General features: G+C 37.2%; 1 protein-coding gene across 6 annotated transcripts in view; it reads left to right on the top strand.

Annotated features, from left to right (window-relative positions):
- Positions 1 to 16,504, top strand: part of RIPK1 (receptor interacting serine/threonine kinase 1) — a 40,139-nt gene that overhangs the window by 18,675 nt on the left and 4,960 nt on the right. For all 6 annotated transcript variants that reach the window (XM_047734964.1, XM_047734970.1, XM_047734969.1 and 3 more), the window contains 3 exons: positions 11,076 to 11,152; positions 14,730 to 14,826; positions 15,699 to 16,262. In XM_047734964.1, the coding sequence (XP_047590920.1) occupies positions 11,076 to 11,152; positions 14,730 to 14,826; positions 15,699 to 16,262 (738 nt within the window). The remainder of the gene's footprint in view (positions 1 to 11,075; positions 11,153 to 14,729; positions 14,827 to 15,698; positions 16,263 to 16,504) is intronic.

Raw genomic sequence — 16,504 nt, 5'->3', positions numbered from 1 at the left:
ATGAAAAGATACCATCCCTCTCAAAAGCATGAAGGCCTACAATGTGCTCTTATTTCTTTTTTGTTTCATAATTAACTTATTAAAAATTGTGTTAAGATTGGGGCACCTGGGTGGCTCAGTGGGTTAAGCCTCTGCCTTCGGCTCAGGTCATGATCTCAGGGTCCTGGGATCGAGCCCCACATCAGACTCTCTGTTCAGTGGAGAGCCTGCTACCCACACCCTGCCCCCCCCACCGCACTCTCTGCCTGCCTTTCTGCCTACTTGTGATCTCTGTCAAATAAATAAATGAAATATTTAAAAAAAAAATAAAAAAACAAAAAAATAAAATTTCTAAAAAAAAAAAAATTGTGTTAAGATATACGTAACATCATTGACCATGTTAACCTTCTCTTAAGTGTACAGGTCAATGGCATTAAGTACGTTCACAGTGTTGTGCGTCTGTCGCCACCGTGCACCTCCAAAACTTTTCATCTTCCTCAACTGAAACTTTGTACCCATTAAATACCAACTCCCCATCCCCCTCCCCCCAGCCCTTGGCAACCACCATTCTAACTTTTCATCTCTCTGAATTTATTCTGTTATTTCTCTTGTTACATAAACAGAAAGGTACTACTCTGGGTACGTCATGTAAGTGGAATCATATAGTATTTGTCTCTTTGTGCCATGCTTAGTTCAGTCAGCATAATGTCCAAGCTTCCTCCATGTTGTAGCCCGTGTCAGAAGTTCTTTCCTTCTTATCGCTGGATGATATGTATTCCGTGGTGTGTATTTTCTTTATTCATTCATCTGTCAATGGATACTTGGGTTGCTTCCACTGGCCTCTTTGTCTCTTAGCTTCTATTATTTCTTCTCTCTCCCTTTGTGTAGCTGACATCCTTGGAAATGTATGTTCTCATTTAGATTGGGCCTGTAGTAGAGGAAGAGGGAAAGGGACATGGATGTTTGTCACATCCTTGCACTTCTTCCCACTCCCCTAGGTTACCTAGGATCTTGCTAAGATCCTAGATGCAGAGGAAACATGGAAATCAGAGGAAAGACAATCAGTTGAGCAAAAAATAAATAGCAAGAAGTCACTTAGGAGCCCATTTTTGCTATGAGAAAACAGAATTAAAGCCCCGCCTCCAACTACTACCAAGGATTAAAGGGGTATTTTGGTTTATTTGCTTATTTTCTTACTCTTTTAGTTGGCCAATCTTCTCCAGCCTTGGTCTTTTCTCTTGTTTTATGCCTTTGTCACTTTTTGTAAAATTAAAGTTCTTATTTTGAAATTATTGTAGATGTACGTGTGGTTGTAAGAAAAACACAGAAGGGTACTGGCTGGCTCAGTTGGTAGAGTGTGGGACTCTTGATCTCAGGGGTTGTAAGTTTAAGCCCTAGGTTGGGTGTAGACATTACTTAAAAATCTTTTATTAAAAACAAAACAAAACAAAACAAAACAGGGGCACTGGGGTGGCTCACTCAGTTAAGCCTCTGCCTTTGGCTCGGGTCATGATCCCAGAGTCCTGTGATCAAGCCCTGCATTGGGCTCCCTGCTCCATGGGGAACCTGCTTCTCCCTTTCCCTCTGCCTGCCACTCTCCCTGCTTGTGCTCTCTCTCTCTCTCTCTCTCTGTGCCAAATAAATAAAATAATATCTTAGGAAAAAAAAGAAGAAGAAAAGAAAATAAATAAGAAATATTCCTATATGATCTCCCTGATATGAGGGAGAGGAGATGCAACATGGGGGGTTGAGGGGGTAGGAGAAGAGTAAATGAAACAAGATGGGATTGGGAGGGAGACAAACCATAAGTGACTCTTAATCTCACAAAACAAACTGAGGGTTGATGGGGGGAGGGGGTTGGGAGAGGGGATGGGGTTATGGATATTGGGGAGGGTATGTGCTATGGTGAGTGTTGTGAAGTGTGTAAACCTGGCGATTCGCAGACCTGTACCCCTGGGGATAAAAATATATGTTTATAAAGCTGTAAAAAAAAAAAAAAAAAAAAAGAAAGGATGAATACTCAAGTTTTGTAGCAACATGGACGGGACTGGAAGAGATTATGCTGAGTGAAATAAGTCAAGCAGAGAGAGTCAATTATCATATGGTTTCACTTATTTGTGGAGCATAACAAATAGCATGGAGGACAAGGGGAGATGGAGAGGAGAAGGGAGTTGAGGGAAATTGGAAGGGGAGGTGAACCATGAGAGACTATGGACTCTGAAAAACGATCTGAGAATTTTGAAGGGGTGGGGGGTGGGAGGTTGGGGGCACCAGGTGGTGGGTATTGTAGAGGGCACGGATTGCATGGAGCACTGGGTGTGGTGCAAAAATAATGAATATTGTTATGCTGAAAAAATAAAAAAATTAAAAATTAAAAAAAAAATATTCCTTATCCTTTTACTGAGTTTACCGCAATGATAACATCTGGTCAAACTATAGTATGGTATTACAAGTAGGATATTGACATTGGTATAGTCAGATACAGAACATCTCCATCACCACAAGAGTCCCTTATATTGCCCTCTTATAGCTACACCCACTTTCCTCCCCAGCCCCACCCCACTCCTTCACCTTTGTCAATTACTGATCTGTTCTCCATTTCTATTTTGTTGTTGTTGTTGTTATTTCTCAAACGTTACATAAATAGAAATAGAATCATAAAATACTTTTTGGAAACACTTCAGGATTGACTTTTTGCCACTCAGCATAAATCCCTGGAGATTCATCAAGGCTGTTGTGTTTATTAATGATTTGTTGCTTTTCCTTGTATGGTGTGGATGTACCACAGTTAAGTTTATTTTCACCTCAAAGGAAATCTGCTTTGTTCCCAGTTTTTGGCTGTTACAATGAACACTGCTGTAAATATTAATATTACAGGTTTTTGTGTGAATATAAGTCTTTATTTCTCTGGAATAAATACCCAGGAGTGAGATAGCTAGGTTGTACAGTAGTTTCATGATTTTTTTTTTGTGGGTTTTTTTTTTTTTTGCCACTATTTTCCAGTGGTTGTACCATTTTATGTTCCTGGCAGCAGTGTGAACCACCAGTGATCCAGTTTCTCTGTATCCTTGCTAGCATTTGATATTGTCACTACATCATTTTAGCCATTCTGATAAGTATGTAGTGATATCTTGCTGTGGTTTTAATTTGTATTTCTCCAATGGCTAATGATATTGAATATGTCTTTTTTTGTGCTTATTTGCTATTTGTCTATCTGTTTTGGTAAAATATTGCTTTACTAACTTTTGCCCATTTTCTAGTTAGATTGCTTGTTTCTTTTTAACTATTGAATTTTGAATGTTCTTTATATATTCTATATGGTATTTCTTCATTGGATATGTGGTTTGCAAATATTTTCTTCCAACATGTAGTGCTTTTTTTTTTTAATCCTCTTAGCAGCATCTTTCACAGAGTAAAAGTTTTTGATGAACTGTAGTTCATTAATTTTTTCTCTTATGGATTGCATTTTTGGTGTCCAGCCTAAGAACACTGTCAGGGTTAGCTTTCAAAGATCTTATAATGTGTTTTGTTCTAAAATTCTTACAGTTTTTTTTTTTTAAGATTTTATTTATTTATTTGACAGAGATCACAAGTAGGCAGAGAGACAGGCAGGGGTGGGGGGGAAGCAGGCTCCCCGCCGAGCAGAGAGCCCAATGTGGGGCTTGATCCCAGGACCCTGGGATCACGACCTGAGCTGAAGGCAGAGGCTTTAACCCGCTGAGCCACCCAGGTGCCCCTAAAATTCTTACAGTTTTACATTTAAGTCTGTGTTAAGTATTTTTTTTTCGATAATTGTCAAGGAAAATTTTTAATTTATAACCAAAGAACAATAGCACAGAACTAAATACTTGATTGTCTTTCTTACCTGTTACTCAATTTATATTTTATTGGAAAAATAACACAATCCATTTTGAGTTAATTTTTGTATAAGATATGTGGCTTAGGTTGAATCTCATTTTTTGCCTATCAGTATCCTCTTGTTCAGCACCACTTGTTGAAAGTCTATCTTTCCAAGATGCCTGGGTGGCTCAGTCGGTTAAATGTCTGACTTCAGCTCAGGTCATGATCCTGGAGTCCCAGGATCAAGCCCCACATCAGGCTCCCTGCTCAATGGGGAGCCTGCTTCTCCCTCTGCCCCTCACTCCGCTCACGCACCCTCTTTCAAATAAATAAATAAAATCTTAAAAAAAAAAAAAGAAAGTCTATTTTTCCTCTATTGAGTGGCTTTTTCTTCTTTGGCAGAAATAAGTTGGGATATCTGTATGTGCTTATTTCTGGGTTCTCTCTTCTGGTCCACTGATCTATGCATCTATCCCTCTGCCAATACCCACAGTCTTAATATAGTGGTATGTCTTAAAACTGAGTAGACTGATTCTTCCCATTTTTTTTTTAAATTCTTTTAGCTACTCTAGTTCCTTTGTATTTCCATATAAAATTTAGAAAAATCTTGTCTATAAAGAAATCTCACCCTGATTTTGATAGAAATTATGTTAAATCGGTATATCCATTTGAGGAGAATTGAGATTTTTACTATATTGAGTTTTCTAATCCATGAACACAATATGTCTCTTCATTTATTTATATCTTCTTTGATTTGTTTTATCAGTGTTGTATAGTCTTCAGCATACAAGTCCTATATATTTCTCTTGAGCAATTGTAAGTTGGCTATATTTTAAATTTAGGTGTCCATTTGTTCATTGCTAGAATATTGAAATATAGTTGGTTTCTTTGCATGCTAATCTTGTATCTTATGACCGTATTGAAGTGACTTATTAGTTCTAGGAGTTTTTTGGGATATCTTCTTTAGATTTTCATGTCATCTCCAAATAGAGACAGTTTTCTTTCTTCCTTTCTGATCTGACTTTTATTTCCTTTTCTTACTTTATCACATTGGCTAGAATTTCTAGCATTATCTTGAATAAGAGCAGTGAGAGCAGACATCCTCACTTTTTCTCAATATTAGGAGAAAATACTCAGACTTTCAGTATGAAGTATGTTAGCTGTAAGTATTTTGTAGATACTCTTTATCACTTGATGAAGTTCACCATATTCTTATTTTTCTGAGAATTTATCATGAATGGGTTTTTGAATTTTGTGAAATGCTTTTCCTGCATTGATTGGTATGGTGATGCGATTTCCCTGCTTTTAATTGTTAAGATGGTGAATTAAACACTAATTTTTTAATACCTAACCAGCCTTGCATCCCAGGAATAAAACCTATTTGGTAATGGTGTGTGATTCTTCTAATATATTGATAAATTCCATTTACTAATATTTTATTAAGACTTTTGCTAGTCATGAGGACATTGGTCTATAACTTTCTGCTTTTTGTATTATCTTTGCCTGGTTTTGATATCAGGATCAATATTGGCTTCATAAAATAAATTGAGAAGTTTTCCCTCCTAATTTTTGGAAGAGAATGGGTGATGTAAGTGATGTTAATTATTTAAAAGTTTGGTAGAATTCTCCCAAGAAACGATCCAGGCCTGGAAATTTCTTTCTTTTTTTTTTTTTTTCAATTTAAAAACTGAAAAGTTGATTTCTTTAGTAGTATAGGAGCTATCAAGATGATCTGTTTTATATCAGAGTAGTCTGTTTTATATCAAAGTAGTGTATCAAATGGTTTGGTAGTTCTAGTTGTGGTAGTTTGTATTTTTTGAGGAAATGATATTTCAATTAAGTTGTCAAATTTATATATGTAAAGTTGTTTGTAGTGTCTCTCATTGTTGTTTAGATATCTGCAGTGTTTGTAGTGATATCCCCTGTTTCATTCCTGATACTGGTTATGTATGTCTTCTGTTTTCCTTTGTTAGTCTTCCTGTTGATCTTTTCAAATAACCAGCTTTTTGTTTCTTTGATTTCCCCTATTGCTTTTGTTTTCTATTTCATAGATTCCTGTTCTTTATCATTTCCTTTCTTCTACTTTTTGTTTGTTTTGTTCCTCTTTTTCTAGGTTCTTAAGGTTGGAACTTAGATTACCGATTTGGATTTGAGACCTTTTCTCTTTTCTAATGTGTGTGTAATGCCATAAATTTCCTTCTCAGCACTGCTATAGTTATGTCCCACAAAAATTAAAAATGCAATGAAGTAAATCATTTACTTCAATGAAGTAATTTACTTCATTGATTTACAATGAAGTAAATGATTTACTTCATTGCATTTTTTTTTTAAAGATTTTATTTATTTATTTGTCAGAGAGAGCGAGGGAGAGAGAGCGAGCACAGGCAGACAGAATGGCAGGCAGAGGCAGAGGGAGAAGCAGGCTCCCCGACAAGCAAGGAGCCTGATGCGGGACTCGATCCCAGGATGCTGGGATCATGACCTGAGCCGAAGGCAGCTGCTTAACCAACTGAGCCACCCAGGCGTCCCACTTCATTGCATTTTTAATTTTTCCTTGAAACTTTCCCTTAGATCTATGCATTATTTAGAAGTATGTTGTTTAGTTTCCAAGAGTTTGGATTATTCTTGTTATCTTTCTGTTACTGATTTCTGGCTTGATTTTATTTTAGTCAGAGAACATGTTCTGTGTGTTTAAGATCTCTCAAATTTATTGAGGTTTATTTTTTGGCCCAGGATATGGTATATCTTGGGATATGTTCTGTGGACACTTGAAAGGAATGGATTATTCTGCTGTCATTGGGTAGAGTGTCCTGTAAATCTAGATTAGATCCTATTAATGATGTTGTTGAATTCTTTTATGTCTTGGCTGATTTTCTGTCTAGTTCTTTGAATTACTGAGAGATATTCAAGTCTACAACTAATATTGTGAATTTGCCTATTTCTGCTTTTAGTTTTATCTTTTGTTTTATAGATTTTGCCATCTCTGTTGTTTGGTGCATATATATTTAGGATTGCTATGTTTTGATGGAGTGACCCTTTTATCATTATATAAATGTCCCTTTTGCTCCAGCAGTCATCTTTGCTCTGAAGTCTGATTTGTTGGATATTAATATGGCCACCCTTGTTTCCTCTTATTAATATTTATTTATCTTTTCCCATCTTTTTACTTTAAATTGTCTATAATCATATGTGAAGTGAGTTTCTTGTGACAGCATGTACTTGTTTACGTTTCCTTAACCTGTTCTGCCAATGTCTGTCTTTTGATTGGTGTTTTTAGACCATATTAATTTAGCATAATTTTGATATGTTAGAGCTCACATTTGCCATTTTATTTTGCTTTTTATTTGTTCTTTTTGTGTCTCATTTCTGTTTTCTTTTTGTTGCCTTCCTGTGCATTCTTGATCATTTTTAGAATCCCATTTGAATTTATCAATAGTATTTTTTTCTTTCTTTTCTTTTTTTTTTTTTTTTTTAGAGAGAGAGAACATGCACATATGAGCAGGGAAGGGGCAGAGGGAGAGAATCTTAAGCAGGCTTCCTGCCCCAGCACAGAGCCCAATGCGGGGCTCCATCTTACAACCCTGAGATCATGATCTGAGCTGAAATTAACAGTCAAACACTTAACTTACTGAGTCACCCAGGCTCCCCTGAATTTATCGATAGTATATTTGAGGATAGTTTTTCCACTGGATACTCTGGGTGTTAAAATTATCTGTATATAATTTATCACAGTATACTGATGTTATTTTACCAGTTTGAGCAGAGTATAAAAACTTTACTTCCTTTATTTTCCTTTACCTTCCTCTGTATAAAATTGCCTTAAATATTTCCTCTACATATATTTAGAACACATTAGCATTGTTACAGTTTTGCTTCAACTGTCCGTGATAGTTTAGAAAACTCAAAAAGAGAAAGAAAGCCTATTGCATTTACCCATGTTTTTGATTACTGTGTTTTGGGGTGTTTTTTATAGTACTACTTATGACACTAAATGTGTCACAATTAGAATTCAATTAAATTCTGACATTAACCACCTGGAGTTATTATTAGACTCCACAGGTTTAAGGGCTTAGCCCAGCTGTAAGTCTATCTCCACTTTAGACATCAGGTACAGATAGTATGCCTAGGCTACCCACACTTATGCTCCACCAAATACAAATTTGAGAGTCCTCATAATGCCATCTTAAGGTTCAATAATTCACTAGAACTTACAGAACTCAGGAAAGCATTTTATTTACATTTACTGGGGTATTATAAAGGATACAACTCAGGAACAGCCAAAGGAAGAGATTCATTAAGTTATTGGTGGTGGGACTGGTGTGCCACAGAGCTCCCATGCCACTTTCCTAACAGTGTACTCACTTAATGTAGTCACTACTGGAAGCTCTCCAAACCCCATTGTTTAGAGGTTTTCATGGAGGCCTCACTAGGTAGGCAATATGAATTAAATCACTGGTCATTGGTGACTGAACTAAATCTCTAGTTCCTCTCCCCTCCCTGGAGGTCAAAGAGTGGTACTGAAAGCTCCAATCTTATAATCATAACTAGGTGTTTCTGGTGACAAGCTCCCATCCTGAAGCTATGTAGCTTCTTTACCTCATCCCTCTAGCCAGGAGCTGTCTCATTAACTTAGAAAAGACATTCTTACTGCTTAGGGGATCCCAGGGATTTTGAGAGCTCCCTACTATGTGAACCAGCTGAAGCTGGGAAAAAGAACAAATATTTATTTTTTAATTACACCACATGTGTTCTTTCTTCCTCCCTGATATTCCAAGGTATCTTCTTTTATCATTTCCTTCTTGTTTAGGAAGTTCCCCTTAGCCATTCTTTTAGGGTATGTCTGCTAGGGACAAATTATCATAGTTTTTCTTCATTTGAGACTATCTTGAGCTTACTTTCATTTCTGTAGGATTTTTTTTGCTGGGTATAGGATTCTGGGTTGACAATTCTTTCTTTTAGGACTTAATAAAACTGTGCCACATACTCTGGCCTCCATGGTTTTAGTTAAGAAATCCTTTTTTTTTTAACCTATAGGTAAGGTATTTTCTCTGGGTGCTTTCACAACTTATTCTTTTTCTTTATCTTTCAGAGGTTTAATTATTATTTGTCTTGGTATGAATTTGTTTGGGTTTATCCTGTTTGAGTTTTGTTTTGATTTTTGAATCTGTAGGTGTATGTCTCTTCCCAAATTTGAGAAGCTTTCAGCCATTATCTCTTAGAGTACTTTTTTCAGTCTTTATCCTTTCTGAGATTGGGATAACAAAAATGCTAGATCTTTTGTTACAGTTTCACTTGTCCCTGAGGCTCTCTACACTTTCCCACAGTTTATTTTCTTTCTCTTGATCAGATTGGTTTATTTCTATCATTCTGTCTTTCAGCTCACTGATTTTCCTTTTCCCCTTTACTCTGCTGTTAAACTCATCCATTTTGGTTTACTATATTTTTCAGTTCAAAAATTTCATTGAACTTTCTTTTATATCTTGTTTCTTTCTTGAGACTTCCTGTTTCTTTCTTTTTTTTTTTTTTTAAGATTATTTATTTGACACAGAGAGAGTGAGAGAGAGAGAGCATAAGAAGGGGAATGGCGGGCAGAAGGAGAGGCAGGCTCCCTGCTGAGCAGGAAGCCTGATGAGGGACTTGATCCCAGGGTTCTGAGGTCATGACTTGAGCTGAAGGCAACCACTTAACTGACTGAGCCACCCAGGTGTCCCTCTTTTTTCATTTGTTTTAAGCTTATTTGTAATTGCTTATTGAAGCATTTGTATCATGGCTGTTTAAAAAGTTTTAAACAGTGAATTCTAATATCTCTGGTATCTTGGTGTTGGGATCTATTGATTGTCTTTTTACCTTCAGTTTTAGATCTTCCTGGTTCTTAGTGTGATGAGTGATTTTTCGCTTGAAACTTGTACATTTTCTTACAATGTTAGGAAATTCTGAATCTTCTTCAAGCTTTCTCTTTTAGCTGGCCATTTCTGACATGGCTTTGGCAATGGAAGGTGCTGCCACCCTGTTTGACAGGTAGAAAGAAGTCCAGGTTTTCTACTGAGCCATGTTGACACCTGAGTCGGGGCAGGGGCTCTTTATTTGTATTGGTCAGGGTGGAAGTTCCAGGGGAGTCCACCTGGTCTCCATGGACACTGCAGTGGATGTGAAAGTTGTGACTCCCTGTGGGGCCTCTCCTGACACTTCTCCATTAGAATGGGTGGGAGTGCCTTATTACTGCAAAGTAAGGTTGTGAGTCCAGTTTACCCTTATTGTCCATTGATACCATGGAGTGGAGGAGCTCATTACCATCTGGCAGGAAGGGAAGCCCTGGTTTCCCATTTGGCCTTCTCTGACATCACCCTGGTGGGGTATTGGAATATCCTGTTAACTGTTGCATGAGGTTGGAAGTCTTAGGTCTCCTTACTTGGCCTGTGCTGGTGAGGTTAGGATTGGAGCCACAGTGTTTTCTGTGATGTTTGGCTGGAGAATGGTTATTGACTAAAGGTCCTCTGTCTTCCTAGGCTGCCCCTTGCTTTGTCCTTTGGCTAGAAAGAGCAGGCTTTTGTTAGGTGTTTTTTTTTGTTTTGTTTTTTGTTTTTTGTTTTTTTTTTTTTTTGTTTTTGTTTTTATTGTTGTGTTGCCAGCTTCCTTGTCTGGGATCTTAGAGGCAAAAAGAAATCCTGGTGAAGTCATCACCATGTCTTTCCTCAGATCCCAAAGTCCCTAGTTGGTTTGTCCTTTCCTTTCCTCCTTTCAGACTCTTTTTTATGTTTGTTTCATGTGTGATATCTAGGGGTTCTTGTGCTTAGAGGGAGAAATGAGGAAAAGTGTGTCTACTCCATCTTCCTGAAAGTGGAAGTTGCCTTTTTCTTTTAAGGCTAGCAGCTTTTAACTCTTTTTATTAAATCTCTATACTAAGTATTCTGACCTATAATAATTCTGATTCCAGAGAGAGAGAAACAAGCAGTCCGTCCATCCCTGTTGACTTGGAGAGGAATTCACATTAGATAGGACTTTGTGCTACAGCTGCAGAAACATGCTATTAGGCAGCATCTCCTGGTTTCCAGTGTTATTTTGTCCCTCCTTCTGTCCCCATAGTTATTAGGCTTATTAGTCTCTTCATGTAAGTTGGTGATCTGGCATTAAAATTTTTATTTTACTGCTTTGTCTACAGACTAAGGTAAGTAATTCAAAGATAATAGATTACTAATATTTAAATTTTACTTTAGAAAATACCTAAGAAGTTTAAAGTACTATTTTTTTTAATACAGGTCTTGAAGAAAAATTTAGGCCTTTTTATGTAGATCAATTAGAAGAAAATGTAGAAGATGATGTGACAAGTTTAAAGGTAGGTAACCTAGCAGGTACTCAATGCATTAACATATTAAAGCATATATATTATCAGTCTTGAAAATCAAAGCAATATAATTTGTCACCAAGATCTGAGGTAAGCGAGCTTGATAACCACAATGTAACAAAATTAGCAATTTTATACAGAAATCATCAAGTTGGCATACTGGACCCATTCACTGGAATAGAATTAAAAGTACCATAGGTGGATCGGTCATTTTGAGGAATTCTTGAATGACAGAAAGCCAACAGAATTATATATGCTGAGTCATAGAACAGAAAAAGAAAATGCTAACCCGACACAGTTACAAGTGTTGGCTTCTCCCCCTGATTCCCTTGCACTAAGCAATAGATGGGAGCCGTATCTGCCTCAACCTGAAGCAGTGAATTTGGTGTCTAAGCATTACCATAGTAATCAGGAATATTTCATAATGATAAAAAGTTCAGGGGCGCCTGGGTGGCTCAGTGGGTTAAGCCTCTGCCTTCGGCTCAGGTCGTGATCTCAGGGTCCTGAGATCGAGCCCCGCGTCAGGCTCTCTGCTCTGCAGGGAGCCTGCTTCCTCCTCTCTCTTTCTCTGCTTGCCTCTCTGCCTACTTGTGGTTTCTCTCTGTCAAAAAAATAAATAAAATCTTAAAAAAAAAAAAAAGTTCAATTCACCAGGAAGATAATAGCAGCTTTAAATATGTATATGCCCTTAATAACATGGTTTCAGTATATACAAAGCAAAACTTGACAAAACTCAAAGGAGAAATAGACAAATCGGATTTTAATACAGATTTCTTACTGATAGAACAAATGGACAAAAAAAATTAGTAAGGATGTAGAAAATTTGAAGAACATAATTAACATTTGACTGAATGGAAATAAATTAAATGCTACACTTAATAATTGCAGAATACTTACCTTTAAAGGCTTTTCAGGAACATACAGAACATACTTTACAATTGACCATGTCTTGGGAAATAAAACAATTATCAACCAGTTTAAAATGATTGTAATCATGGGGCGCCTTGGTGGCTCAGTGGGTTAAAGCCTCTGCCTTCGGCTCAGGCGTGATCTAGGGTCCTGGGATCGAGCCCCACATCGGGCTATCTGCTCAGCAGCTCTCTGCCTGCCTCTCTGCTTACTTGTGATCTCTGTCTGTCAAATAAATAAATAAAATCTTTAAAAAATAAAATAAAAGGATTGTAGTTATATAAAGAATTTTCTCTGATTTTATTTTAGTTATGCTCTGATTTATTTAGTTATGCTCTGAATTTATTTTAGTTGTCTTAAAATTAGAAAATCTCATGTGATTAGAAGTTAAGAAATATATTCTTAAATACCCTGTGGATCAAAAAGGAAATCACAATGGAACTTAGAAAAATTTAAAACTGAAGACTAAAATAAAAGAAACACTACATATTAAAGCAAAACGCAAATATGACTAAGAAAAAAACTTAAAGGAAATACCAAAATGATAATTTTGTGCTTGAAGTGGAGGCAGTAAATGTAGGTTCTTTTTAAATATAATTCTGTATCTTTTCTATATTTTTAATAATGGATAGTTATCACTTTTATAGCAAAACAGAATTTCATTTTCTACTTTTTTTAAAAAGACTTTTTTATTTATTTGAGAGAGAGCATGAGAGGGGAGAAGGTCAGAGGGAGAAGTAGACTTCCCATGGGGCTGGGAGCCCGATGCAGGACTCAATCCCAGGACTCTGGGATTGTGCGGAACTGAGCCACCCAGGCACCCTCTTTGCCTACTTTTTTATATTTCGGTAAAATATATGTAACATAAAACTTGCTATCTTACCCATTTTTTTCTTTTCCTTTTTACAGATTTATTTATTTTAGAGAGTATGTGTGTGCACATGATGGGGGAGGGCAGAAGGAGAGGGAGAGAGTCTTAAGCCAACTGGGTACTGACAGACGCTGACACAGGGCCCAATCTCATGACACAGAGATCACAACCTGAACTGAAACCAAGAGTCAGTCGCGTAAAGGACCGCACCACCCAGGCACCCACCATCATACCCATTTTTAAGTGTACAATTCAGTAGCATTAAGTACACTTACAATCTTGTACAGACATTGTTAGTATCCATTTACATTTTTAAAAATCCCAAACAGAAACTCAATACCCATAAAATAAGGGTTTCCAGCCCCTGGAAACATTTAATTCCAGTTTCTGTCTATGAATTTGCCTCTTCTAGGTACCTTACAGACATGGGGATCAGACAATATTTGTCTTTTCATGTTTACCCTATTTCACCAAGCATAATGTTTTCAAGATTCATCCATGTTGTAGCCTGTGTTAGAGCTTCATTCCTTTTTAAGGCTGAATAATTCTGCATTTTATGTGTTTATCACAGTTTGATTATTGATTCAGCTGTGATGGATACTGAGTTGTTTCCACCTTTTATCTGTGAATAATGCTGCTATGAAACATTGGTGTACAATTTTTTTTTTGAGCTCTTCCCTTCAATTGTTTTGGGTACATACATAAGAATGGAATTGCTGCGTTGTGTGATAATACTATGTTTAACTTTTGAGGACCCATCAAATTGTTTTCTATAATGGCCCTGCCATTTTATATTCTGCCTGCAATGCACCAGGTTCCAATTTCTCTACATTCTCAAAAACACTGTACATTCTCTGGGTTTTGTCTTGTTTTTTAAATAATAGCCATTCTAATGAGTATGATGTCATATATATCTTACATGGTAGTTTTGAGGAGTATTTTCCTGATGACTAATGATGTTGAGACTTTTTTCATGTGCCATTTGTATATCTTCTTTAGAGAAATGTTTAGTCAAGCCCTTTGGTCATTTTTGAATTGTTTATGTTTTATTGTTGAATTGTACAAATTCTTTATATAATCTGGATATTCATCCCTTATCAGAGATATATGATTTGCAAATATTTTTATTCCTATTCTGTGGATTATCTTTTCACTCTCTTGATAATGTCCTTTGATGCACAGAGGTTTTAATTTTGATGTAGTTGCATTTATTTATTTTTATTTTGTTGCCTATGTTTTTGGTGTCCTATTTGAGAAATTATTGTCAAATTGAATGTCATGAATCTTTTCCCCTATGTATTCTTCTAATGTTTATATGGTTTGAGCACTTAAGCTTCAGTCTTTGGTCCATGTAAGTTAATTTTTGTATGTACTAAGGGTAAAGGTCCAGCTTCATTCTTTTAGGTGTTGATATCCTGTGTTCGGCCATTGCATGGTCTTGGCACCCTTGTTGAAAATCAGTGGGCCATGCAACGGTTGATTTCTGGGTTCTCTATTATCTTCCATTGGTCTCTGCCTGTCCTTAGACCAATACCACACTGTTTTGATAACTGTAGTCTTGTAGTAAGTTTTGAAATCAGGAAGTTTGAATCCTCCAAATGTGTTCTTCGTTTTAAGCTTGTTTTGGATATTTGGGGGAAAAAAGTTTATTTTTTAAAAAAGGTTTATTCCTTGTAAGAGATATATGAAATCTTTACCATTTGAAAAGATTCATTTTTCTTATGAGAACTTTCTGGAACTATTTTCTGCTATTTATACTAAAGTATACATTTATGCTGTTAATTACAGAAAGAATATCCAGACCCAGTCCAGAATTCATTTGTGAAGAGAATGCATTCTCTCCAGATTGACTGTACAGCAATACCTCCAAGCAGGTCAAATTCAGGTAACATCCTATGATTGAAAGTAATGTAGTCCCTTGCTTATTCATGCATTCACTCTCTTCTAGGAAATACTCTTCATGACTGTAAAGAAACAGAAGAAGCTTTAAAATTTAGGCCCTGCCTTAAAGGAATTTATAATATATTTGAGTGAACATACATATATTTCAAATAGTAAATAACAGTGTATTCACCAAAATCACAAAGCATCCTGAACATAAGAGGCCTAACATACCTGACAGGGAGAAAGTGACGGCTCAGGAACAAGAGGGCACATGTGTCCTTGAGGTCCTTGAGGTCAGGGATAACAGATCCAGAGAACAAGCAGAGAAGCTGATCTCAGATTCAAGGAGGTATACTTTTTTCATTATAACAAAAGGAAAAACAGAGTATAGGATATTGAAACCACTTATTAACTATCTGTTCTAAGGCAAATTGACCTCTTGTAAACCCTGTCCATCAAATCATAATAATAATTGCTCCTACTCTTACAGGGCTTTTAAAGAATAAAAGAACCCATGGGAAATACTGAACACCAAGCTGCTCCTGTTCTCATTTTGTAGCCCTGCGTCACACCAAGGAGACAGCCACCTTCTCTGCTACAAAACAAGTCCCTTTCTTCCTTGGTCATTCCCGTGACACTCACGTTTCTGTTGCCTGTTAAAATTTCTCCAGCACTCTTTCACTACCATGCAGGGACTTCTACGAATTACCTATATAACTTGTAGGAAGAGGACCAACAAGTAAATGCTTTTTTATTTGTTGTCAAAGGTTTCAGTATTTTATTTTGAGATACAGATATGTGATGGTGCTCAGCTTTTATTTTACTTCTTGTTGCCTTATGAAACTCTTTCCAATGTTGATCATTTCTTTTCAGCCCCAGAACAGCCCAGCTCACTGCACAGTTCCCAGGGACTTGGGATAGGTCCCGTGGAGGAGTCCTGGTTTGCTCCCTCCCTAGAGAACCAGCAGGAGGAGAATCAGCTCAGCTTGCAGAGTAAACTCCAGGAGGAAGCCAACTACCATCTTCATGGCAGCCGCATGGACAGGCAGACAAAACCACTCAGACAGAATGTGGTTTATAATAGAGAGGAGGAAAGGAGACGAAGGGTCTCCCATGACCCTTTTGCACAGCCAAAACCTTACGAGAATGTTCAGAATCCAGGAGTAGGCCTTACTTACTCTAGTGCAACCAGTCCTGGTAATGCACTACACCAACCAACGGGGCCAACCAGCCAACCCCAAGTACTGTACTGGAACAATGGATTGTACAATCCATTCCCTTTTGGAACAAGACCACAGGATCTGGGAGCAGCAAGTTCAAGAGCTTGGTATGGGCCAAATCCAAGCCATATGCCAAGTGTGCATAAAACTCCAGTGCCTGAGACCAACCTACTGGGAAACACACCCACCCTTTCATTCGGCACCTTCCCATCAAGAGGTAAACAGTTTTTTAGCTGCACCATTTTTTTTTAATGTTTCTGAAAATAAAGCAGCCATTAGCTCTCTTGTAGACTGTAAGTTGACAAGGGTGAGTTGCTTGTGGCCTTCAGCTACCAGATGCAGTATGCAACTGTGGATAGTCTCCATCAGATCACTTGGCCTCAGTTTGCAGCTGCCCACAAGTGTTGGGTTACAGGTCCTTGTAACCAGTAGGTATCTTCTTCTATAATCTGCATCACA

The sequence above is a fragment of the Lutra lutra genome, chromosome 6 (assembly GCF_902655055.1).
Source record: "Lutra lutra chromosome 6, mLutLut1.2, whole genome shotgun sequence".
Lineage (NCBI taxonomy): Eukaryota > Metazoa > Chordata > Mammalia > Carnivora > Mustelidae > Lutra > Lutra lutra.
The sequence above is the reverse complement of the archived record's forward strand: the minus strand, read 5'-3'. Positions and strand labels throughout refer to the sequence as shown.